At 49.7% G+C, this 25458-nt stretch overlaps 1 protein-coding gene across 4 annotated transcripts in view; it reads left to right on the plus strand.

Moving 5' to 3' along the window:
* Positions 1-25458, plus strand: part of RUNX2 (RUNX family transcription factor 2) — a 305508-nt gene that overhangs the window by 140234 nt on the left and 139816 nt on the right. For 2 of the 4 annotated variants that reach the window (XM_085610525.1, XM_085610527.1), the window contains exon 3: positions 23233-23489. In XM_085610525.1, the coding sequence (XP_085466651.1) occupies positions 23233-23489 (257 nt within the window). Of the gene's footprint in view, positions 1-19998; positions 20656-23232; positions 23490-25458 lie in introns of those variants that run through there. The other 2 variants (XM_085610526.1, XM_085610528.1) reach the window with 2 other exon arrangements.

A 25458-nucleotide genomic window follows, 5' to 3' on the forward strand; every position in this document is an offset into this window, starting at 1 on the left:
ACACACGTTATAGTTAGGAATTAGCATTTAAAAAACCTTGCAAATTCACTGAAAAAACCATAGGTTTCACACATGTTATAGTTAGCGGAAATTTTACTGATAAAAAACCAATGAAATTCCCCCGTTATAGTTAGTGCAGGCAACTATAACTCACGCGACCGCAATCTTCTGCTGATGACATATGTGTCTTTATGAAAAAAAAATATTTGTAATATATGTATAGCTAAAAATGTATGGAAGAAGACATGGGCAAATAAGTGTCTAAATACAGTATTAGCATCAGCAGAGGATTGCGGTCGCGTGAGTTATAGTTGCCTGCACTAACTATAACGGGGGAATTTCATTGGTTTTTTATCAGTAAAATTTCCGCTAACTATAACATGTGTGAAACCTATGGTTTTTTCAGTGAATATATATATATTTAAATACAAAGACATATATATGTGTTTGTGTGTTTATATCAGTATATAGTATTAAATATTAGTGGAATATATTTAATTGATATTATATTACATTTATATATTGAAATATTTAATATTTACTACTTTAAACTCCATTTATGTTAAAAAATATATATTTTTGTCTATTTTTGACGATATCACTGTACTCATCATTATAAGTATAGGGACATGATATTTTGGTAAACAATATTTTTGACATGATATATGTATAAAATTATATTGTTTACTTTGATATTGTGTCAGTGATTCAGAACTTAGGGGCCTATTAGGATGTCCGCCCGCCACCCTAGCGGTGCTGGGTCCAGCCGCCAGTGGTGCGGCGGTCCCGCACCTGCAATTAGGATGCCACCGCCACCGTGGCGGTGGCATCCTCTATTCCCAGCATTGTGGCGGGCGGTGCTCACAGCACCACCCGCCACAATGCTGTGGCTGCATTGTGTGCATTTGCATGTACAATGTGTCAGGCACCGCGCGGTGCTTGCCACGTCGTCCATGCAACTGTAGGTAGATACCATAGGTACCCCTCATGTGCCCCCCACTCACATCCAGAGGGCCCGCAACGGGCCCCCAATTCAGGAATCCGCATGCCTTTCCGTGGAAAAGGCTGCTTCCTGCTGGTATCCTAATATGGCAGGCGGTGTCTAGCAGACACCACCACCATATGCAACCCTTTTCTGCCCGGTCGACCCGTCGACCGGGCGGAAAAGCGGCGTACGGTCTTTCCCTTCCGCCGCGGTCCCCCCCGCCATCATAATATGGCAGGGGGGGAATGGGAGGTGGGCGGGGTATGATGTAGGACGGATCTCCACTGCCATGCGGGCGGTGGCGATCCGCCCTACATCATAGTAGACCCCTAAGAATAGTAAATCTATACATACTTATATGCACTTATCTTTCGATATTTTGTCCTCGACATTAGTGTATTTGCCACACATAGAGATATAGTAATAAAAACATTATTGTACATAGTGCTCAAAACCAGTGTTTGTTATTGAAACTAGTGGTAACTGTATTACCTAGTTTAATGTTAATGTGTTCGATATACTTACCTTAGAAGGATGAAATGTTGAGCTGGCTTTGTCAGCATTTGTGCTCATGACCTGCAGGCCATCCAAGCACTTTCAGCCTTCTTCTCCCTGACATATGGTAATGTAGCATGTATATTTTGCATGATTCTCCTGCCGTTTTACCCATTGTATTTAAGAGGAAATATCTTCTCGTTAAACTTAAGTGCCAACCTTTCCATTTTCACCTTTGCAGGGCACTCTGCATGCGTGGAGACACAGTGCGCTTGCGGAGACATAGAGAAGGTGTTTTTGGAGAACGATGAGACTATGAGCCTATTACAAGTTTGCTGGTGCAGGAGCGGACTGCCATGCCAGCGGCCCCCTCCTGAAACCTGTGGTCAGGCCGCCCACCAGATTACGAGTTTCCTCGTGTGACGGGCTGTTTTTGGCGCTCCCACAGCGGTGCCTCTGAAAATGGACACTGCAATGGGAACACCAAAAACAGTTCCTGCACGGCATGAACTGTAAAGTCCATGCCATGCAAGAACTGTGATGCATGCACACAGGGAGGCACATGTTGTACTCCCTTTGTTTTCTCTCTGCCATGATTTTCATGGAGGAGGAACCACATTGAAAACCGTGGTGGAGAGGAAACTCATAGTATGCTTGGTGGGACTGCCCTGGTCCCGCCAAGCATATTGCTGCCTCTACACCGCCGTACCACTGCCAGGGAACAGCGGTTCCCTGGTGGCATCCGTGCTGCAAATGCGTTCCGACTGGCCTACTCGTAATGGGGCAGTCGGAGCGCCGGTGTAGCGGTGGCTGGACTGCCATCACCACACCTCCGCTAGTCTGCACATTCTCGGACCGCCAGACTCATAATCAGGGTCTATGAGACATGTAGCACATTTTTGGGGTTTCAGTCTAAATCCCCTACCCTACCTCTAAATCATTCCATCTTAGAAGATATAATTCTTCTGGATATTGAGCTTATCGAATGTGAGTACTAGGTATACTGGATTTGAGTTCTAATCCCTTTTTCCACCTCTTGGAGTAAGCCTTTGCTGCTTGCTATTGCAAATTTTGACAGACAAGTTTAGAAAATGAACAGTTCTGGTATCCAACTGGAATGAAATAGTGTTAACCTTTGAAACACCAAGGGTAAATATCAGTAGTTACCATGCATACTACTCAGTAACCACTTACTGCCGCAAGCCCTTGTCCAGTGGGTATGTTTTAGTATGGAACTAAGATACTTGACATCTAATCTCAGCTTTACCACATCACCTAAATATGCCAGAAATAAACACTGTATTTTATGGCTGTGCAGGACCCACAACACAAGTAGTGGTCTATTGGCCTAGTCGGAAACATAGAACTATTAAACACGTATTTAATCCTGCCCCCCATTGGCATAATTGTGTGCTCTTGGGCAATCACATTACTTTTTGGCAAGATTGGCAGTATTTAGAATCAATATAAAATGTGCTAGTATGTTTGTGAGTTAGAAATGGACTGGACAGTACCTTGGGGAGGGAGGAAGTGCCTGGTATCTCTACTGATATAGACACCAAAATGCAATACAATGGTAATTGTATAGCCTTTGTGGCAAGTAGCAGGGTGCTGCAGTTTTGGGCCGCCTACATTAACAAACCCTTTGATCCTGGGCAATTCATACTCTCCCTGTGCCTCTGTCATTGATCTGACAATATGTCAGCACATTGAAACAAGCTTAATGGAAGAAATAAACGCAAGGGCATGCTCTCAAGGGATGTCGCCAGCATGGTATGGTTATGGCGCTACTCTCTCTTAGCCATGGCAGGTATCTTTCACAGCTCATAAATGGTTGAAAGAACAAGAGTTGCTTGACCTTTGAAAGGGTTAAAAGTGGTGGGGAACCACATTTCGGGACACTAGGCATCCCACAGTGCCTCTGTAGGAGCAGCTGGACAGGAGCCCTGATTGCAGGACAAACCTGCAAAATGCTGGACATTTGGCCACCCTGGTTAAACTAGCTCCGCATTGTCAAGATGGTTTTGCAACAGACATAAACTATGAGAAATGATGTGAAGCCCGGCCCGCTGTCCAATCTTGCTTACTCAGTGTTTGGCCTTGCTGTTATCTCAATCAGCGTTAAGGATGACACACTTCATGAGGCAGTCACGGTGAGCAAGCACCACAGCTCGTGCCCTGTGCATCACTCTTGGCTGGGCTTTGGTTTCTGCAATATCTACATGACAGGTCGGGCAGAGATGCAAGCAAGATATGTAATGCCTGGGTCATTCAGTACAGCAGATGTGTTTCACCATCTCACCCATTTGCATATCTGTGTTGTCACACGATTGTCCACCTCGTGGGGCACTGCCCTTTTGTGCTGGGACACTGTCAGTGAGAGCTTTATTTCAGGTAACAACATTTACAAAGTACTTTTTTTACCACACCAGTCTATTTACTGAAGTCCTTTTTGGAGACTGCATCAATTTTTCTCTTACTACAAAATGCATTTCTCAAAGCGAAGGGCGGACACGTCAGCCTCCACCTCTCCTTACTCTTCTGTGTGAGATGTCTGCACAGGTAGGTATAGGAGTTAGTAGTAAATGTGGGAGACAAACTAATCCACAAAATACATTTCTAAAGTTACTGCAGCTCTAAAGGTGCCAAAACAGGCTCAGAAGTATTCCAACCCAGCTTTGGGGTAGGTTAAGCACTACACATGCCCAACCACTGGTACTACAAGGTGCACATTAAAACAAAATATTTGTATTTAACTTTTTTCAAAAATAATACATGTTTTGAAATGGCCTTGTACTTCCCCATATGAAGATCTCTACCCCTGGTAACCGGACACTCGTAAATTCTGCTGTAGGAGACGACCCCCCTCCACCACTGTCATTTAAAGGGGTCTGTCTTCTCTTATGTTTCAGTTTTCTCTTAGAGAACTTAAGTGGGGTGGCACCCGAGTACCCTGGAACACCACTGGGTGAACTCCGGGTCGGATTTGAGCACTGTTGGCACGAGTAAAGACCTGGGCCTAGCTGCTGCGCCGTGGGCCTTGGTGTCTGCAGCTCGCACAATATTGAGCAGTTCACAAAGGGGATTAGTGAGTGAGCGATGGAACATAGTGCGACCAAATCTAAGAATACCACTAAAAAGACTCCAGCGTTTTACCTAGAAAAAACACACTGTAAGATATCCTAATGCTAAGTAAACTTTTGCCTACTGATTTAAGGTTTGTACTAAAGACCAGTGGTGAACATGCCAGGAAATGTATAAGGAGGGTCGAGCCTGTGGGCTGGCTCAATTCCAGGAGCCACCTGACCACGAGCCAAGTATCAAAAGATTTGCCACGTAAAATTATATAGGAAACGTCACACAAAAATAAGATAAAGACTCTTTCATGTTAATAATAGGTAATTTCTTGATGACTTGTGTTTCCCTTTGTATGTTAGATTATGTCACTGCACTGACATCTATTAAAAGTAATAGTTTATAAACATGAATTTTTCCCCATCTTGCGTGGACAGACAACACTGCCATGAGTGAACTAAGGGGTGTAAATGTGTCATTCACACTGAATATATAGCCAATTTTGTTATTGTGTGTGGTGCAAAATTATAATCTATTTGATAATATGTAATGGAGGTTTTTATGTCATATATTCTGAACTGAATTTCTTAGTTATTCTCAGAGATGATGCTCAACTAAAATGAGGCACAGTAAAGTGAAGTAATTTGCATAGGATAGCACAGTTTAGTAAAGTGGGGAAGCCGGAATCTGAACCCAAGATCCAGGTAACTCATTGTGCAGTTCAGCCAGTGGATGCATATCTCCCTCTCTCTCCCTTTACCACCAATTGACAATATTTTGTGTTCTATTATTTCAAAACTTAAATTAATACACCAATAAATACAGATATTGCATATTAATTCAATCTGACACGATATAGGTATAAAATGCAAAGAAAACACAGCTAAGCGTAAGGGATGGCAGGAGACAATTGTTATGTTAATATCACTGTCTTTCCTTGACTGAACTTACAGTGAAGAAAGAGAGGGCCAGTGTCTCAGTGACTGCAATTACATAGGTTAGCAAAATCATCTGTACTCTTGGCCTTATTATGAGTTTTGCAGTGCGAAAGCGGGCCGCCTCGCCACTGTCCCGCTCCCACAGTGCCAAACCTCATCGCCGCCCGCCAGATTACGTGTTACCTCGTGGTCTGGCAGGAGGCCCTTTGGAGTTCCCACGTCAGTGCCTAATAAAAAGGCACTGCAATGAGACCGCCAAAGCCCTTTCCTGCATGGCATGGACTGTACAGTCCATGCCGTGAAGGAAAGGGAGCGCATGCTTGCGGGGGGGCACCAAGTGCCCCCCTGCATGAATCCCGTGGCTCTGAGGCACCAGGGGGCCGCTCCCTCATGGCTTCACTGCCATGAACACTGTGGCAGTGCGGAAACTCCAAATATGCTTGGTGGTGCTGAAGCGGCACCACCAAGCATATTGGAGCCTCTGACGCCGCACCATCACCAGAGATCGTGGAACCCTGTCAGTTGCGGCGGTCCTACGGCAGTCCGGCCGCGGTAGTTGTAATACGGCAGTCGAACCGCCATTGTGGTGGTCCCCGACCGCCATCTCTGATCGACCGCCAAACTAGTAATTAGGCCCTCTGACTTCTTGCAGGTCTTGAGTGAGACTTATGTGAATTGCAGCTCAGCTCGCCAACGCACGCGGGAGCACACACAAAGCAAAGCACCTTTATAGATTTTGTGCGCACAGCTCGCATGCGTTTAGTGGCCTTTGGCTTTTAAAACTGCAATAAGGAAGGAAAAAGAGAGTGTGAATTCTGCTATATTTTGCTCACAACTTCTTACATATTTAACACTTCGAAATTTCCAGTTAGGAGTTATCAATTCGAAAAAAAATATTTACAGTTTGTGATTAAAACGTGACATGCATTAAAAGAAAAACAGGATAATAAATATTGCATAGTAAAGAATGGCAATGCAGAATAAAATAAGTACTACTTATAAGTTTAAAGAGCTAAAAGTCCAAGCACACATTTGCGGCCAGCAATTAGAGGTGGCCACAAATGAACAGGGAGAGTAGAGCCAGAGACACGGGCCCGCTATGCTCTAAGGGCCTGTGCACGAACTGAGCCCTGAAATCGTTGGTATTTAAATCATGCAACAAACATCGTGTGAAAATATGATAATCTCTATAAAATTAAAAAATCGATTTCTTTAGCATGCTGCAGAAGTGTTTCACCTTAATACATCAGATTATTTTTGTACAGTGCACACACCCTGAAACTCACATATTGAAAGGTGCTGTCATATGTGATAACAAAAAAAGGCCTTGTAAAATAAATATTTGCCTAAAATCACACAATTTTATCACGTCAGGACTATTCCCAGGTTTTCTGGTTTCACATTATACAATACGCCCACTAGATGGCTACATGTTTCTTTTCTCCTTTATAACACCAAAGGTTTATGCTTCATTTTTAATTCTTGGTGCATGATGACAGAGCGTGGTAGGCAGGCAGAAGCCATATTAAAGCTTGGCTCGTTTTGGGCCGGGGATCAAGTGGACCTTGAGTTGAGCCAGAGCCAGGCCTCTGGCCAGGGGCGGCTCCTCCGCTATGGCAAAAGAACGATGGATTGAACCCAGATCTCTTGACTGGGGGTAAATGTTTGATTTGTTCAGCATTCTGTCCATCATTAGTTTGTGCAGTATCTTTGTAAAACTGGCATTTTAAAAATTGTGATGATAAATTTGACTTTGCACTTAAAGAGGATCTATCAATACAACTCCATAGATACTAAACAAGACAGCCCAACCTCCTTCCAGTTGGGAATTCCAGCTTATTAAATGCAATAAGGAATCACTAGCGTTAACCTATGGGATGGGTAGGCATCACAGTAGTGAAAAACGAATTTGGGAGTTTTTCACTATTAGGACATGTAAAGCTTAAAAGTACATGTCCTACCTTTTAATTACACAGAACCCTGCCCTTTGGGCTACCTAGGGCCTAACTTAGGGTTTATTATATGTAATAAAAGGGAAGTTTAGTTTTTGGCAAGGGGTTTAAAATGGCAAGTCAACATGACAATGTAAACTGCATACACAGGCTTTGCAGTGCCAGGCCTGAGACATGTATTAAAGGGCTACTTAAGTGGGTGGTCCTATCAGAGCACAGGCTCACTAGTAGCATTTAAATTACAGGCCCTGGGCACATGTAGTGCACTTTACTAAGGTCTTATATGTAAATAAATATGCCAATTGTGGATAAGTCAATCAAACCATGTTTAGGGGGAAATCACATGCACTTTAGCTCTGGTTGGTAGTGGTAAAGTGATCAGAGACCTAAAGCCGACAAAAACAAGATCAACAAAATTGGAGGTAAGCATGCAAAATGTTTTGGAGAAGACCACCCTAAGGTTGTCAGGTCTAACAGTTAATAAACATATAGATTCTACACCCATGCATATCTTCTTAGATCGCGCCTTCACTTTGTGGCGTTTGTAGTCTTTGGCTCTCGTAAATGTAATCACATCACTCCCATTATTTCACGATTACACTCATTATCTCATCACTCACAAATTGATTTCAAAACATACTGCCTCACTTCCAAGGCATTTGTCCTGGGACTTCCTAAGAAACTGGATAAGAAAACATAGATTTCTGGTGGGTCTAGCTCTCCTCTGCCTAGGGGCTGCAATGCTAAACAAAGCTAAACTGCCTGCTCAAGCCGTATCTCTAGCAGCCTGCTGCATCTTGAACTCAGCCTCTAGACATTAATTTTGCACTTACCCACCAATGAGTCTATTGCAAAGAAAACTAACTTCTTTAACCCCTTCGCTGCGGCGGAAATTCCGCCGCAGCGCTGGGGGGTGCGGGGGGCAGCGCGGTGGCGCGGTGCTCATGACGGAGCCACTCCGTCATGAGCCACGGTTGGGCTGTGCTCATGACGGAGTGGTTCCGTCATGACTCCGCCCACGGCGCTAATCGCCCGCACAGGCGGGGAATTAGCGCCGCGTAGGCGGCGCGGCCGCCAACGGCCGCAGCATGACGGAACCACTCCGTCATGAGCACACGGCAACCGTGGCTCATGACGGCGTGGTTCCGTCATGAGCACGGAACGAGTTAAGCTGTCCAGACCCATTTCTTAAGGGTTGTTATGCTTGCTTTATCGAATAAGATCTGACCCTCTTTCCTTTATGCATGTTTTTACTTTAAGATTATATTTTGCTTCAGTATGACTTTATACTGTGCGTTTCTTTTCTTTACTTCTGCATCACTCCATTGGAGTAAGGTCTATACTTACAATACTCTAAATATGAATAACATGAAGGGGTAGAAATCAGCCCATTGTCAGCTCAGCCAACAAATATTACATTAGGCCCCACGTGCCTTCTCTTTATTCAGAGTACTCTCCTCCTCATTTGTGGGCTTGAATTTTTAGAAATGATGCTCAAGTACAAAGAGTTGGCACTACTTGTGTGATTGAAAGTCCTACAAAAAGACCCTTCATATGTTCACTGAGTGCTGGTACTTCTAATTTGCATGCCTGCGTTTCAGTCATTGCTTCTTAAACACACAGTCTGACATGGTTGAGGTATGCAGGCTTGGATCTATGGAAATTACTCCTATGTATGCTGAGTGTGGATCCTTCTTGGTTGAGGTCTATGCAGGCTTGGATCTATGGAAATTCCTCCTGGGTATGCTGAGAATGAATCCTCCTTGGTTGAGAGCTATGCAGGTTTGGATCTATGGAAATTCCTCCTGGGGATGCTGAGAGTGGCTCCTCCTTCGTTGAGCTCTATGGAGTCTTGGCTTTATGGAATGTCCTCCTGTGTATGCTGAGAGTGGCTAATCCTTGGTTGAGGGCTATGCAGGCTCGTATCTATCGAATGTCCTCCTGTGTATGCTGAGAGTGGATCCTCCTTGGTTGAGGGCTGTGCAGGCTCAGATCTATGGAATGCCCTCCTGTGTATGCTGAGAGTGGATTCTCCTTGGTTGAGGGATATGCAGGCTCGGATCTATGGAATGCCCTCCTGCGTATGCTGAGAGTGGATCCTCCTTGGTTGAGGGATATGCAGGCTCGGAGCCATGGAATGCCCTCCTGTGTATGCTGAGAGTGGATCCTCCTTGGTTGAGGGATATGCAGGCTCTGAGCCATGGAATGTCCTTCTGTGTATGCTGAGAGTGGATCCTCCTTGGTTGAGGGCTATGCAGGCTTGGAGCCATGGAATGCCCTCCTGTGTATGCTGAGAGTGGATCCTCCTTGGTTGAGGGCTATGCAGGGTCGGAGCCACGGAATGCCGTCCTGTGTATGCTGAGAGTGGATCCTCCCTGGTTGAGGGCAGCGCCGGCTCGGAGCTCTGGAATGCCTTCCTGTGTCTGCTGAGATTGGATCCTCCCTGGTTGAGGGCTGTGCAGGCTCGGAGCTATGGAATGCCTTCCTGTGTATGCTGAGATTGGCTCCTCCCTGGTTGAGGGTTGCGCAGGCTCGGAGCTATGGAATGCCCTCCTGTGTATGCTGAGAGTGGATCCTCCCTGGTTGAGGCCTGCGCAGGCTCGGAGCTATGGAATGCCCTCCTGTGTATGCTGAGAGTGGATCCTCCCTGGTTGAGGGCTGCGCAGGCTCGGAGCTATGGAATGTCCTCCTGTGTATGCTGAGAGGGGATGCTCCCTAGTTGAGGGCTGCGCAGGCTCGGAGCTATGGAATGCCCTCCTGTGTATGCTGAGAGTGGATCCTCCCTGGTTGAGGGCTGCGCAGGCTCGGAGCTATGGAATGCCCTCCTGTGTATGCTGAGAGTGGATTCTCCCTGGTTGAGGGCTGCGCAGGCTCGGAGCTATGGATTGCCCTCCTGTGTATGCTGAGAGTGTATCCTTCCTGGTTGAGGGCTGCGCAGGCTCGGAGCTATGGAATGCCCTCCTGTATATGCTGAGAGTGGATCCTCCCTGGTTGAGGGCTGCGCAGGCTCGGAGCTATGGAATGCCCTCCTGTCTATGCTGAGAGTGGATCCTCCCTGGTTGAGGGATGCGCAGGCTCGGAGCTATGGAATGCCCTCCTGTGTATGCTGAGTGGATCCTCCCTGGTTGAGGGATGCGCAGGCTCGGAGCTATGGAATGCCCTCCTGTGTATGCTGAGAGTGGATCCTCCCTGGTTGAGGGCTGCGCAGGCTCGGAGCTATGGAATGCCCTCCTGTGTATGCTGAGAGTGGATCCTCCCTGGTTGAGGGCTGCGCAGGCTCGGAGCTATGGAATGCCCTCCTGTGTATGCTGAGAGTGGATCCTCCCTGGTTGAGGGATGCGCAGGCTCGGAGCTACGGAATGCCCTCCTGTCTATACTGAGAGTGGATCCTCTCTGGTTGAGGGAGGCGCAGGCTCGGAGCTACGGAATGCCCTCCTGTCTATGCTGAGAGTGGATCCTCCCTGGTTGAGGGATGCGCAGGCTCGGAGCTATGGAATGCCCTCCTGTGTATGCTGAGTGGATCCTCCCTGGTTGAGGGATGCGCAGGCTCGGAACTATGGAATTCCCTCCTGTGTATGCTGAGAGTGGCTCCTCCCTGGTTGAGGGATGCGCAGGTTCGGAGATATGGAATGCCCTCCTGTGTATGCTGAGAGTGGCTCCTCCTTGGTTGAGGGATGCGCAGGCTCGGAGCTATGGAATGCCCTCCTTTTTATGCTGAGAGTGGCTCCTCCCTGGTTGAGGGCTGCGCAGGTTCGGAGCTATGGAATGCCCTCCTTTTTATGCTGAGAGTGGCTCCTCCCTGGTTGAGGGCTGCGCAGGCTCTGAGCTATGGTATGCCCTCCTGTGTATGCTGAGAGTGGCTCCTCCTCGGTTCAGGGCTGTGCAGGCTCGGAGCTATGGAATGCCCTCCTGTGTATGCTGAGAGTGGATCCTCCCTGGTTGAGGGCTGCGCAGGCTCGGAGCTATGGAATGCCCTCCTGTGTATGCTGAGGGTGGCTCCTCCTCGGTTCAGGGCTATGCAGGCTCGGATCTATGGAATGCCCTCCTGTATATGCTGAGAGCGGCTCCTCCTCGGTTGAGGTGTAGGCAGGCTTGGATCTATGGAATGCCCTCCTGTGTATGCTGAGAGCGGCTCCTCCTCGGTCGAGAGCTATGCGGGCTCGGAGCGACGGAATGTCCTCCTGTGTATGCTGAGAGTGGATCCTCCTCCATTAAGGTCTGTGATGGCTCAGAGATATTGAATTTCCTCCTATATATGCTGAGAATAGATGCTTCTTTGGTAAGGGCAAAGCAGGTTTGGATATACTGGCATTCCCTCCTATATATGCCTAGAGTTAATCCTTATTGTTTGAGGCCATGAAGGCATTTGAAGAGTTGTGGGTCATGATGATGCCTGTCACATAATTTCTAATGTATCTCCTGCATTCCAGGAAAATGTGTTAGAAAGGCTTAGAATTGAGTGCTTCATCGGGTGTCCACCGTTGGCGCTTTACTCCTTCAGCCGGTCCATTGATGGATGTGTTCATTCATGGAGTGTCACAGACAACGGCCGAACGTGTGGGTTACCTGATAACATGTAGACATGTATGGTTGTGGAAATCTGAATGAAAGGGTGGGTTTGGTGTGTTGCCATTCCTTTATTCCGACTGCCTTCCTCGCAGTCTTCGTTGAATGCAACTTTTCCACAGCATCACCATTTTTTACTAATGCACCTTCAGAATCACCTTGGGAAGGGGGGGCAGAAACATAAACACAAGTCCATATTATGAAGTGCATTAAGTCAAAAGATAGAATTGTAGCTTGGAACCGATAAGATGGAGGCACTTCTCAGCTTGAAAAGCACTGCTAAGTGTAACACGGTGTCTTCTACATTTTTGTTGTTTTATGCTTTGAATGAAATCAGGTGTGAACGTGTGCAGTGTGAGATGCCCCCTCACATCCTCCCTCCAGCCTCCTCGGGAAGTCATACAATGAAACCCACCTAGCATGTCAGGCCTGGGAAAGAAATGTTTTCTCTAATGTCTCTAGCACAGGCGCAAAGAAGGACGCTCCTTATTCATCTCCAAGAAAAAATAAGCCATGTTTAATCATTGTCCAATTAAGCATCCATTTAGTTCATAAATGTAAGTTGTCTTTCCTTAAACATTGTTTGTATTCAGATCCGCAGAATCCATTGTGATTAATTCAGTGCTTTTTCTTCCCAAATGTACTTCGTCGGGAGCAATTTGTTTCTATTCAAACATTTGAAATTATTTTAGTAGCCAAGCAAAAAAACGCCCTACCACCTTGATGAAAATGTAATCATCAGGGATTAAGTTACCCAAATTCACAGATGTTCGTCACAAGTGGATAGTGACTGGTAGATGTCTTATAGGTCCTCCAGCTTGAAATACTAAATAAAGTAATAGCAGGCAGGTGGGGTCTGGTGAACTTCCGGGGTCTGATGGCAGCGAGCCGCCACAATAGGGGACTCTTTGGCCAATAACCAAACACAACTATATTCACAACCTCAATCCACGTTGTGCTCTGCTCCCCAACCTGTAGAGAGTCACAGCATCATGGTAGCCAAGACCCAGTCTCATTAAAGACCCACCGCCTGGTTCAGTGGATAAGTTACATGCGGTTTCATCTGATTTCAATAACCACTGGTTTTTGGAACTCTACTAAACTGGTCTGGGTAAACTTCCTGTTCTATTGTGAGACTGGTTATTTATTGCGTATTTATCTTGTGTGACGTGCGTCTGGTGGGGTAGGTACAGACGGGTAGAATGATTTTATTGCGGGTTCGGAGGCGAGGGGGGTAACTTTATTGGCATTATTATATAGCGCGAACATGGCCTAAAGGCATTGTAGCGCTTTAAATGAGCACGAGTCACATTACACTAATTCGGATTCATGTATTTGTTAAACACAGGGAAAATAAGTGATGTGCCCAGAATCACAGGATGTTGAGCGACGCCAGGACTTATCAAACCTGGTTCTCCAGTTCTAAAGTTGCAGTTAACTGCGCTAGTGCGGCTCGCACAGTTAAGCCCTTCCGCCCTTGATTCTAACTTAGTTACTCATGACCCTGGTGTATGTAGAGTGGTGCGGGTAGCCATACAGCTGGCACGTGTGCAGCCGTACTCCCGCATCCCAGGAGATCTCAAGTGCAAGCCAACAGCAGCATATATCGCACTGCCGGGTGGGCGGCAGTATGTAATGGGGATGGGGGAGGAGATGTGGGGATTTCAGTGAGGTGCACCAAGAACCCTCGATAAGGCATCTCTGAGCCACGCACTTTGTATTGATTGCAGTGCTGAATACAATTTAGCGCCTAGACGAAATTCCAGAACTAACATTTTGATTACAGAGCAAGTGACAAGGGTGCGTTTTAGGATGCTCCTCTGTGAAGTAAACCTCCTAGAGGCACATCTAGGTTAAGAAGAAATGGTGCGGTTTCCTAACACGTGCAGCGCTTCTTGCTGCTTCAAGTCTAGGCGCTCGCCATTTGGTCAGCTATGGTGAATAAGGTAACACAGGACATAAAGGGGTCTGCTCAGGAACACACAATTTGTTTGTGTGGGGAGAGCGGTGTCAGTACCCTGACTCCAGATTTCGAGACACTAGCACTAGTCTAGCTGAAAAAAACGGAACAAATGCATAACAAAATATACAAGGCTGTCCCCTTTCCCCTCTTTTATTCCTCCTTGCTCTAGAACCTTTAGCAACAGAAATTTGTTAATCACATGATATTGTGGGAGTCTCTCTCCCGGTAGGGGACTAAAAAATCTACCTGTACGCTGATGACATATTGCTCACTATTACTGATTTACCTCGTTCCCTGCCCTTATTACTTCACATCATAGAAGAATTCTCCTCTTTCTCTGGTTATAAAATTAATTGGGATAAGAGTGAAGCACTTCCCATATCTGATGGCACTACTAAATCAGCCATTCTGGGCTTTCCCTTCCATTGGAAATCTTCACAACTACAATTCCTGGGTATCCAGATGAATACGGGAACAATGGTTGCAGGGGTCAGAGAAGCACAACAAAAATGTTGCTTGTTTAAGATTTTACATGATTGGCATTGGTCTCCATCAAAACTAAAGAAAGCTGGACATCTTCCTCATACTAATTGTTGGAGATGTGATGCTCCTGGTTGCGACATTGTCCACATCCTCTGCTCTTGTCCTATCATTCAGTCCTATTGGTCCTATATAGGCCAAGTTTTACAACATACTCTGCCTCTGGATTTACCATTAACATCAGCCATCTTTCTCTTGCATGATTTCCGAGCTTTACCACACCTTTCCAAACCACAATGCCGTCTTTTATATATTGCTTTAACCACAGCTAAAATATGCATATTACGACAAAGGAAATCTCCGACTCCACCCTCTCATGAATCTTGGCTGGTGACTATGATCCAAACTGCCTCTTATGAACGAGCTATCTACGCTTTACATGATCAGACAGCTATTTAATCAAATCTGGGGCCCCTTTTTACAACTGAATACTGATTCTGTGATAGACAATTCCGCTCACTCCATAGTGGATTCTATTGTATCATAACTCATTCTCTCGTATTTTTCTCTTGCTTCTGGGTTTCTTTTCTCACTTCTCACCTTTATTGCAACAGATTTGAATACAAACACTGAGTACATGTACTAAATCCGCTCTCATCTCATTTCTTCTGCCTTCTTTCTCTTACCTCATGCTGCTTCCCCTATATAGCTTTCTACATGATATGTTGTACTATTTTGACTTATTTATTCTATTGCCATTTCTCCATTATTTTTTCTGCTTTTCTTTCTACTCACATTTCCTATATATTTTTTCATTTTCTCCCATATAATTGATTGCTATTTTATACCTCACCTTATATCACGTTCTTGATCTTTTGGCTTTAAACTTCCTCTCTATCTTATCATCTGTCATTAGAGTTTTTCTATCAAATTGCTTATTGTTTTATTCATACTTATATTCTTTTCTCCTTCTTGCATCTTATTAATGTATCACTTGTATTCTAGTCGGATAATATCTCCACCCTTCTGCAATTCATATATTTCATGTTTTAGACATTAATTCCAATGTAATTCACGTTATGGTATTACATATTTCTGTATACTGTCTCTATTGTATTATGTTTAGTAAATGCTAATAAACAATTTCAACACAAAAAATACAAATGCATTTAACCTATTTGTGCAGACGGGCCATATATATTACCCAAAGGTTTTTTTTGTAACAGTGCAGGCAACATATGTTAGACCATACGTAAAATGTATATTGTGGCCTTTGATATTAATGCATCATTTTACTTGTCAAAAACGGTTTAAACAAAGAAAACATATTTTTTTTAAATATCATTTGGAAAAATAGGACATTGAGCAAATTCGTTTTGCGCTACGTTTGACACTTGAAGAACAGTAAATGAAACCGACTGGATTTGCCTAAACTGTGTAATTTCACATTTGAAGACCTGTGAAACGAATGTGCTCCTCTTTGAGGCATGCAAGTATGTCATAGATGATGACAGCTTCAGTTTACTGCGTTTTGACGTCGTACAAAAACGTGTTCCGGGCTATCTTTAAAGGAACAGGGCTTTCTTCCTTTTCGTGCAAAGCCAACTCGATGTGCCCCCATTTCTTGAACTGCTGCAAACGTTAATAAAATAGCGCCTGGTCCGAGCCGGGAGCACAGCTACAAATGACTAACGATTAATTTGAAGGTCTGTGCATGTGTGTATTTAACGCACCGTGCCACGTGGAAATATCCATTAATTAAAAACAATAGTATGTGTGAGTGCGTGTTTTTAAATGCAGAGACCGCTTTAAGCCGAGCCTGTGCACGGCGCACTCTCACCATAGAATCGCAGCATGCACACATGCAGTGCAGCACACCGTGGGGCGGGCGGTCGGCAGCAGAGACAGGGAGAAAGGAAGATTGTCCGAGTTAAGAGGTAACACGACCTTACCAATGATTAGTGTCATCGAAAAATAATAGGAAGTCTCGCTCTTAAACGGGTGGGGGTAGAGAGGTTACGGGTGAGGTGGGGCGGGGTGGTCTAATGAGTGGAGAGGGGGTTTAGAGAGCTTATTTTAATGGCACAAAAAAGTAACTCGCAATAATGCATGGAACGTGGCAATTAAGTATCAGTAACCAACCACGGCATGCCAGGGGTTAATTTATCTCCTGGAATTCCAGTAGACCCGTTAGAAGTGGATTGTATTGCGTTCAATTTAGGATTATGGGCGCCGAAAAGAAAAACACACCAACTACAACCATTAGCCCCCGTTAGACAGCAAAAAAGATTTCTTGAAGCAACTGTGAATAACATAATTCAATTCATAACTGGAGTTGATAAAACGTGTATTCCAAATCAAGTCAGTAAATGACCAAAAACGCATGTGTACGCAACTAAACCCAGTACCAGTGGGTTTGCACCAGGCTGCCCTTTGGGTTTATGCCAGGCTTTCCCGTGAATTTGCGCCAGGGTGTCCGGTGGCTTTGAGCCAGACTGCCCTTTGGGTTTGCATCAGGGTGTCCCGTGAATTTGCGCCAGACTGCCCCGAGGGTTTGAGGCAGGCTGCCCTTTGGGTTTGCACCAGGCTACCCCGTGAATTTGCACCTGGCTGCCCACTGTGTTGAGCCAAGTTGCCCTGTGGGTTTGCGTGAGGCCATCCCGTGGATTTGCAACAGGCTCAACAAGGATTTGCACCAGGGTGCCCCGTAGATTTGTAGCAGGCTGCCCTGTGGGTTTGGATCAGACTTCCAACTGGGTCTGCACCAGGCAGCACCAGAGATTAGCAGTAGACTGTCATGGATTAGTGTCATGCTGTCCTGTGGGTTAACGCTAGGCGGCCCTGTGGATTTGCGCCAGGTTGTCCCGTGGATTTACGCCAGGCTGTCCGTTGGGTTTGCTGCATCTGGCTGCCCAGTGAATGGAGTCAGACTGCTCTGTGGATTTGCAGCAGGCTGCCCAGTGGGTGTGCGCCTGGCTGCCCTGTAAATTAGCAGCAGGCTGCCCAGTGGGTTTGCACCAGGCTGCCCCGAGGATTTGTAGGAGACTGTCCTGTGGGTTTGCACCAGACTGCTCTGTGGATTTGCACCAGGTTGGCCCGGATTAGCACCAGCTTGCTCCGTGGGTTTGCGCCAGGCTGCTCTGTGGGTTTAGGCCAGGCTGTCCCGTGAGTATGCAGTGCCAGGGTGGGTGTACGCGAGGCTGCCCCAAAAATTTGCGCCAGGCTGCCCTGTGGGTTTGCGCCAGGCTGGCTCGTGGGTTTGCGCCAGGCTGTCCCGTGGGTTTGGAGCACCAGGCTGTCCCGTGGGTTTGGAGCACCAGGCTGCCCTGTGTGGGTTTGCGCAGTGGATTTGCGCCAGGCAGTCGCCTGGATGTGCGCCAGGCTCTCTAGTCTAGACAGCTGCACTCACAGAGTTGTGCCGTGAACTTCTCGAGACAGTCCGGGTTCGCCTAAAGAGGAAGCAGACGTGAGACGGGGAAGGCACTGCTTGTTCCCATGAGCCGTGGCCCGGCAGGGGCATCCCCTTATCTCCGGAGGAGGAAGGCCTGAGGGGGCGGAGGACGCACTGTCACTATTGAGAATCCCGACGTCTCACGCACGCACGATGATGCCCCGTGTGTGCAAGAGCTGCCATGTCACGCGCTCCGCGGCACGCAGTGTCTCCCCGGGCACGGGCAACCTTATGATGCACACTGAACTGTTATAAACCATTCACACCAGGCAAACGCTGCCCGTGGTCACCACAGCAGCAAACCACTCCCTGAGAGGAAAGAAAGTACTGAGGGAGGCTGTGGTACTCGTGCCCTAAGGGAACTACAGCAGCAAACCACTCCCTGAGCGGAAAGAAAGTACTGAGGGAGGCTGTGGTACTCGTGCCCCGAGGGAACTACAGCACCAAACCACTCCCTGAGCGGGAAGAAAGTGCTGCGGGAACCTGCGGTACTCGCGACCCCCAGGGTACCACAGCAGCAATCCTCTCTCTGAGAGGGAAGACAGTGCTGCCGAAGCCTGCCCTTCTTAACCACACCAGGCACTCGCTGCCCCCCGGGGCACCACAGCAGCATACCACTCTGTGAGAGGGAATAAAGCGCTGCGGAAGCCTGCCCTATCCAACCGCACCAGGCACTATCTGCCCCTCTGCACAACAGCAGCAAAACCACTCTCTGAGAAGGAAACAAGTGCCGTAGGAGCCAGCACTAGCCACCACATCAGGATCTCACTGCCCCTCGGTACCACAGCAGCAAAACCACTGCCTGAGAGGGAAGAAAGTGCTTCGAAAGTGTGCCCTCCCCACGAGCTCCGAGGGAGGCGCCCTAGCACATTTTTAAGCATTGCACTGGGTATGTGTATAATTGTTTTTAGGGGGTGCTTTTAAAAACAGCAAACGGCCTAACCGTTGCTTTACTTTCATTTCGACTAATACACATTTCCCCTCCTTGTCTAGAGGTAGGCTACCTCCTTTATTATTATATATATTTTACTTGTTGCAAATTTGGATTTCTACCTTGTAAAATAACCCCCCACCCGTCCCCAATATAAGTCAGTTGCCCCATTAGAGTAGTCTTTCTGTCTCCTGAGTGTGTTCTCAGGCGTTTTGGACAAAGAGCAGCTGACTCTGGGCTTTTACAGCAAACCCCGAGGCCCGTCCCACGGCGCAGATTTACATAGAATTAACCTACAGCGAGGTTTTTTCCTAAATGTTACTGTGAGTTGCAGTACAAGGACTTTTGGCCTCCAAATGAAACACGATGGAAAATACCGCACTTGCATCTTGGGACGGCTGTTTATTGGTGGCTAACGGTTATGCCTATTCCTTCTGATCAATATTCATCAGCGGAACGCATATATTCATTCGCCTGGTTGCTATGCACACATCGCTGTATGCCAAATTTCAGTGCGATTTTTCAATAAGGGTCAGAGTTATTAACAAATCAAAAAATAATGTCATTTGGCAATCTGAACTATTACTACCGGTGCTATCGCTGTCTGAATCAAGACCTGAGGGGCTTGGGGTGGGTCATACAGTCCCCTAAAATAGCTAGGTGTTTAGCCACCCAATTCCACAGCCCTCAGCCGAAACCCCATGTGCTGCAACCAGAGATGCAATACAAACCATCTCCAACTGGTCAAGTGGAAAATCCAGCAGGGAGTAGGCCCTCATTACGACCTTCAAAGCCAAAATCTATACATAAACAATATAACTTTTCTTACGCTTAGTCCCTTCGCCCACACTTGTAAAGACTTTGGGAGATCATTTTAAAAGTGGCTCTTAAAACACTGCCAAAAAGTTAAAATTGTTTCGTCTGCTTCAAACAAAACGTCCTAGCTCTAGATGAAGAAAATAGAAAACTAGAGAGCAGAAGTGAAAAAAGCAGGAAACCGTTTTTTTCAAAAATGTGTGGGGCCGGTTTTAAAGTAGGTTTTGTGTGCGTGGGATGCAGATTGCTGTGTTTATTTTGAAGGCAGGCTCACGGTGACTGGCTTCAGACACCACGTGCTCCCCAGTCTCATCAGCATAATGATGGGCTAGCTGCCGGGCCCACTATATATATAGATATATAAACCACAAAAACCTAATCATTAGAAAATCCCAGCCTCCAGCGGGAGAAAAAAAAGCACACACACGCAGGACACAGAAACCTGCGGCTTCGGCTTTTTTTCCATCAGCCTCATCTTCCAGCACCAACCGCAAGCTCATTTTTTTGGGACCGGGAAACTTTTCAAGGCTGAGCCACGAGAAAATGCAATTTCTCTTTTAATTATTCTCTTTTTGTGTGTGCGCATCTGGGAGAAACAAAGACATTTTATGTTTTTTGCGACTGGGAGGACTTTGGAGTGCAGTTAAGGATCATTTCTCATTCCAAAGACCTTTGAGGGGAGGACAGAGGGGCCCGTGCTGTTTGGGACATTATTGGAGTCGAGGTGACTTTTACCCGCTGTCCTCGGGTGTTTTTTGGGAGCTCTACGGCAGTGTTCGGCGACGCCGCCGTTTTTTGATGGTTCGCCGAGGTTGACCGGACGAGGAAGCCCGAGTTTCTGCCTCCCGTCGCCTGGAGCTCTGAACGGGAGGGAGAGCTCAGTGCGGCGGAGGAGGGCAGCCAGCGCCGCCGGAGGACGCCGCTTCATGAGGCGAGGGAGCCCGCGCTGTACTCGTGCGTCTCCCCGGGCCGGGGTCAGCCCTCATGCTGTTCTTCAATACAGGTAGAGAGGGCGAGGGGCCCGGGGGTAGGTGGGAGGGCCGTCGGAGCCTCGGGGAAGAGAGACCAGCTAACGGGGGAAAGGCAGCGCGGGGAGAGCACGAGTGGAGCTGGGGAAGGAGGGTGGCTGGAGAGGGGAGCTGCGCAGGCTGGGAGAAAGAAAGGGGAGCCGGGGTGGGTAGTGCCGGAGAGCGGGGAAGCCTGGGCAGAGAGGGACCTCCGACAGACTCGCTGCGTAGCTCGGAGGACCCGGTCCTCCCGCCGCCTTGTCAGCGAGTCTCCTCAGTTGTCCACGGCCCGGGCTCTCGCGCCTCTTGTCCGCGAGACTCGTCAGTTGTTCCGCGGCCCGGGCTCTCGCGCCTCAGGTCAGCGAGACCCGCGCTGTGTCGCCTCTGACAGGCAGGACGCCTCGCGCAACTGACAGACCGGCGCAGGTTCTCGTCCCAGGTGCCCCGCGCTGTTCTGCCCGCGAGGATCTAGCTCAGTGTGAGCAGCCCGGGCTCTCGCGCCGCTGACGTATCCCCACTTCTCGCGCCGGCACTGTGCTTCATGCCTCTGCCGAGCCCGACGCGCGCCCGCCGGCTGAGAGGAGCCACTGCAGCCCGTCCAGCCCTGGGGGACGGATTCGGTAGAAGGGTGTATGGACCGGACGCCCCAATACATAAGGCAGAAAAGGTACAGAGTGACACTGGGGGTAGAGCTGAGTGTAGGGAACTGGCTTATTGGGATACGCGCAGGGAGAGAGCAAAGTGTAGGGAAACTGGACACGGGGGACACAGAGCTCGCAGGAGGGGGACCAGCAAGCTGAACATGGGTATCGAAGGTGACGCTGGTGCGGGAGTTTACCCACCATATAGAGGAGCAGGGGGTGGAGGGTTATTGGGTGGCAGGGAAGCAGGAGTAGGTGCATGATTGTAGACGGACCATGGGCAGGAAACTAGCAGGCGCGGTATGTGGGCACGGAGAGGGCAGGGTATTTGGGGCTGGAGTGGGAGAAGAAGCGAGAGGAAGGGTACGGAGAAGGGGTGGCAAAGCGGGCGCAGGCAGTTAACTGAGGTAGGGTCGAATGAATTGGGGTGGCATGTAGTGTGACAACAGGTAGGATAGAGAGGGGGGGGGGGTGGAAAAGAGCTACAGGGAGGGACACTGAGCTGTACGGGACTGGCATATAGCTTGGCGCGCGGGTACAGGGGGTTAGGAAGCTACAGAGCTCTGTAGAGGGTAGGAGCGAGTGCTGAGTGGGCATAGAGAACACTGGAGATAGGTACAGTGGAGAGCACATATGTGCAAGTGGTATGAAGGAGCTCACAAGAGGCAACGTTTTGGCTCATGGTGCAGAAGGAACACAGGGTGTAGGAATTAGCAAGCAGGCGCAGGGGGTACAGGTGATTTTGTGGGGTACATTGGGTCTAGGGGTCAGATGCGGATACTGGAGGGAGCGGAAGAGGCATTTGGGATTGCTGAGAGCGGGCAGATGTACGAGGAGTGCGGGGATGGCAGAGAGCGGGCAGCAGGTGCGGGGTAAAACATTTCAGAGAGAACACAGGGATACAGGAGGCACTGGTGGCAGAGAGACGGCTGTGGTACAGGAGGTACGGGGTGGCAGCATCTCCTGGTACAGGAGATACGCGATGGCTGCGGTTCGTTGTACTTATTACATGTTACAGGATGACAGAGGACACACATGTTACAAGATGACAGAGAGCCGGCAGTGGCACAGAAGGTACGGGGTGACAGCGGGTCATGGGACAGAAGTTACAGGAACGCAGAGAGCATGCAGTGCTGCAGGAGATACGGGGTGCACTGGTCGTGGTACAGGAGCTAAGGGGTGGCATCGGCCCGTGGTACAGGACGTATAGGATGAGAGAAAACGTGCAGTGGCACATGAGGTACGGGGTGACAGTAGCCCGTGGTACAGGTGGTACGGGGTGACAGAAGCCCGTGGTACAGGTGGTACGGGGTGACATTAGACCTTGGTACAGGTGGTGCGGAGTGATAGCGGCTGGTGGTACTGGAGTTACAGGATGGCAGCTGCATACAGCGGTACAGCGCGTATGTGGTGGCAGTGGTTCGTGGTACATGAGTTGTAGGATGGCAGGCAGCGGCGCAGGGGGTACGGGGAACAATGGGTCGTGGTACAGGAGGTATGGGGTGCCAGCGGTCTGTGGTATAGGAGGTACGGGGTGACAGCGGCCAGTGGGGCAGGAGTTACAGGGTGGCACCGAACAGGAAGTGGTACAGGAGGTACGGGGTGCCCCGGCTGTGACACAGGAGGTACAGAGTAAGAGAAGCGGGTACGGACACAGACGTACACGACGTTGGGGAGTGCAGAGGTGTACAGGAGATACGGGGTGACTGGGAGCGGGGACGTGGTACGGATGGTAAGGAGTGCACAGTGGCTCGGCCAGGGGACGGGTATCTCTCACTCTGTAGTTGTGAAAACTCAGGAAGTTGTTGGTCTCCTCCGAGCATTTGCCCCACACCGGCCCCTGTCAGACTTGTACACCCTCCCCCCACCACCCCAGATGAGGGTTTCTGGGTCCGCAGCCCCCTCTAACCCCGGCTCTCTGTGTGTCCTCAGATGCCAGCACCGGCCGGCGCTTCAGCCCCCCCACCGGCAGTCTGCAGGCCCCCCCGGCGGCCCCCGGCAAGATGAGCGAGGCCCCCCAGCAGCAGCAGCAGGAGGCGGTCCGGCTGCGGGCCGCGGACTCCCGCAGCATGGTGGAGATCATCGCCGACCACCCGGCCGAGCTGGTGCGCACCGACAGCCCCAACTTCCTGTGCTCCGTGCTGCCCAGCCACTGGCGCTGCAACAAGACGCTGCCCGTGGCCTTCAAGGTGAGGGGGTGCGAGGGCAATCGGGGTGGGGGGACTACAGGGTGAGAGGGGCATCAGGTGTGGGGTGGGGGACAAGGGGCAGTGCTGCCTGACAACTGGCGCTGCAACAAGACGCTGCCCCTGGCCCACAAGGTGAGGGGGCTAGAGTGTGAGAGGGGGCATCAGGGTGTGTGTGGGGGGAGCAAGGTGAGGGGGTGCGAGGTCATCGGGGTGTGGGGACTACAGGGTGAGTGGGATATCAGGTGTGGGGTGTGGGACAAGGGGCAGTGCTGCCTGACCACTGGCGCTGCAACAAGACGCTGCCCCTGGCCCACAAGGTGAGGGGGCTAGAGTGTGAGAGGGGGCATCAGGGTGTGTGTGGGGGGAGCAAGGGGCACTCTGCTGCCCAGCCACTGGCGCTACAACAAGACGCTGCCCGTGGCCTTCAAGGTGAGGGGGCCCGAGTGTGAGAGGGGGCATCAGGGTCTGTGTGTGGGGGGGCAAGTGGCACTCTGCTGCCCAGCCACTGGCGCTGCAAGAAGACGCTGCCCGTGACCTTCAAGGTGAGGAGTGTGTGAGGGCTAGAGTGTGAGGGGCCATCAGGGTGTGGGGGCGACAGGGTGAGAGGGCCATCAGTGTGTGTGTGGGGGGGGAAGGGGCACTCTGCTGCCCAGCCACTGGCGCTGCAACAAGACGCTGCACGTGGACTTCACGGTGAGGGGATGTGGGGGCTTCAGAGTGAGAGGGGCACCAGGCTGTGGGGGCAGTAGTGTGAGAGGGGCATGAAGGTGTGGAGGGCAAGGGGCACTTTGCTGCCCAGTCACTTTAACAGGATGCTTCCCGTAGCCTTCAAGGTGAGGGGGTGTGAGTGTATCGGGCGTGGGGACCACAGGACGAGAGGAGCATCAGGTGTGGGGTGGGGGACAAGGGGCACTCTGCTGCCCGACCACTGGCGCTGCATCAAGAAGCTGCCCGTGGCCTTCAAGGTGAGGGGGCTAGAGTGTGAGAGGGGGCATCAGGGTGTGTGTGGGGGGTGGTTCAAGGGGCGCTTTGCTGCCCAGCCACTGGCGCTGCATCAAGACGCTGCCCGTGGCCTTCAAGGTGAGGGGGCTAGAGTGTGAGAGGGGGCATCTGGGTGTGTGTGGGGGGTGGTTCAAGGGGCGCTCTGCTGCCTAGCCACTGGCGCTGCATCAAGACGCTGCCCGTGGCCTTCAAGGTGAGGGGGCTAGAGTGTGAGAGGGGGCATCTGGGTGTGTGTGTGGGGGGGGGTCATCAGGGTGTGTGTATGGGGGAAGGGGCACTCTGCTGACCTGACTGGCGCTGCAACAAGACGCTGCACGTGGACTTCACGGTGAGGGGACTAGAGTGTGAGAGGGGGAAGCAGGGTGTGTGTGTGGGGGGTCATCAGGGTGTGTGTGGGGGGGGGAAGGGGCCAGACACTGGCGATGCAACAAGACGCTGCACGTGGACTTCACGGTGAGGGGTGTGGGGGCTAGAGTGTGAGTGTGTGAGTGGCATCAGGGTGTGGTGGTTGCAGTGTGAGAGGGGCATCAGGGTGTGTGTGGAGGGCAAGGGGCACTCTGCTACCCAATCACTTCAACAGGATGCTTCCCGTAGCCTTCACGGGAGGGGTGCGGGGGCTACAGTGTGAGGGGGTAACCAGGGTGTTGTGGAGGGACAGGGGGACCCTGCCCAGCCACCGGCGCTGCAGCCAGACGCTGAAGTGGCCTACAAGTTGGGTGGTGGCACGAGGTGGGCTTGGCAAAGGGGAGGGGGTTTAAGCTGTTGGGTGAAAGGTGTGTGGGGGCTTCTAGGTGAGAGGCGGTGAACGTGTATGGGGGCTCTTCATGGTGGGGCGGGTGACAAGATGGAGCCCGAGGCCTACAAAGTACTATCGCAGGAGACGGATGGCGAAGTGGGGGCGAGGGGGTGAGAAGCGGACGACCTTTTGAAAGTGACTGGTCTTCAAAATATGGGGCAGGGGGCCTCG

The sequence above is a fragment of the Triturus cristatus genome, chromosome 6, assembly GCF_964204655.1.
Source record: "Triturus cristatus chromosome 6, aTriCri1.1, whole genome shotgun sequence".
NCBI lineage: Eukaryota > Metazoa > Chordata > Amphibia > Caudata > Salamandridae > Triturus > Triturus cristatus.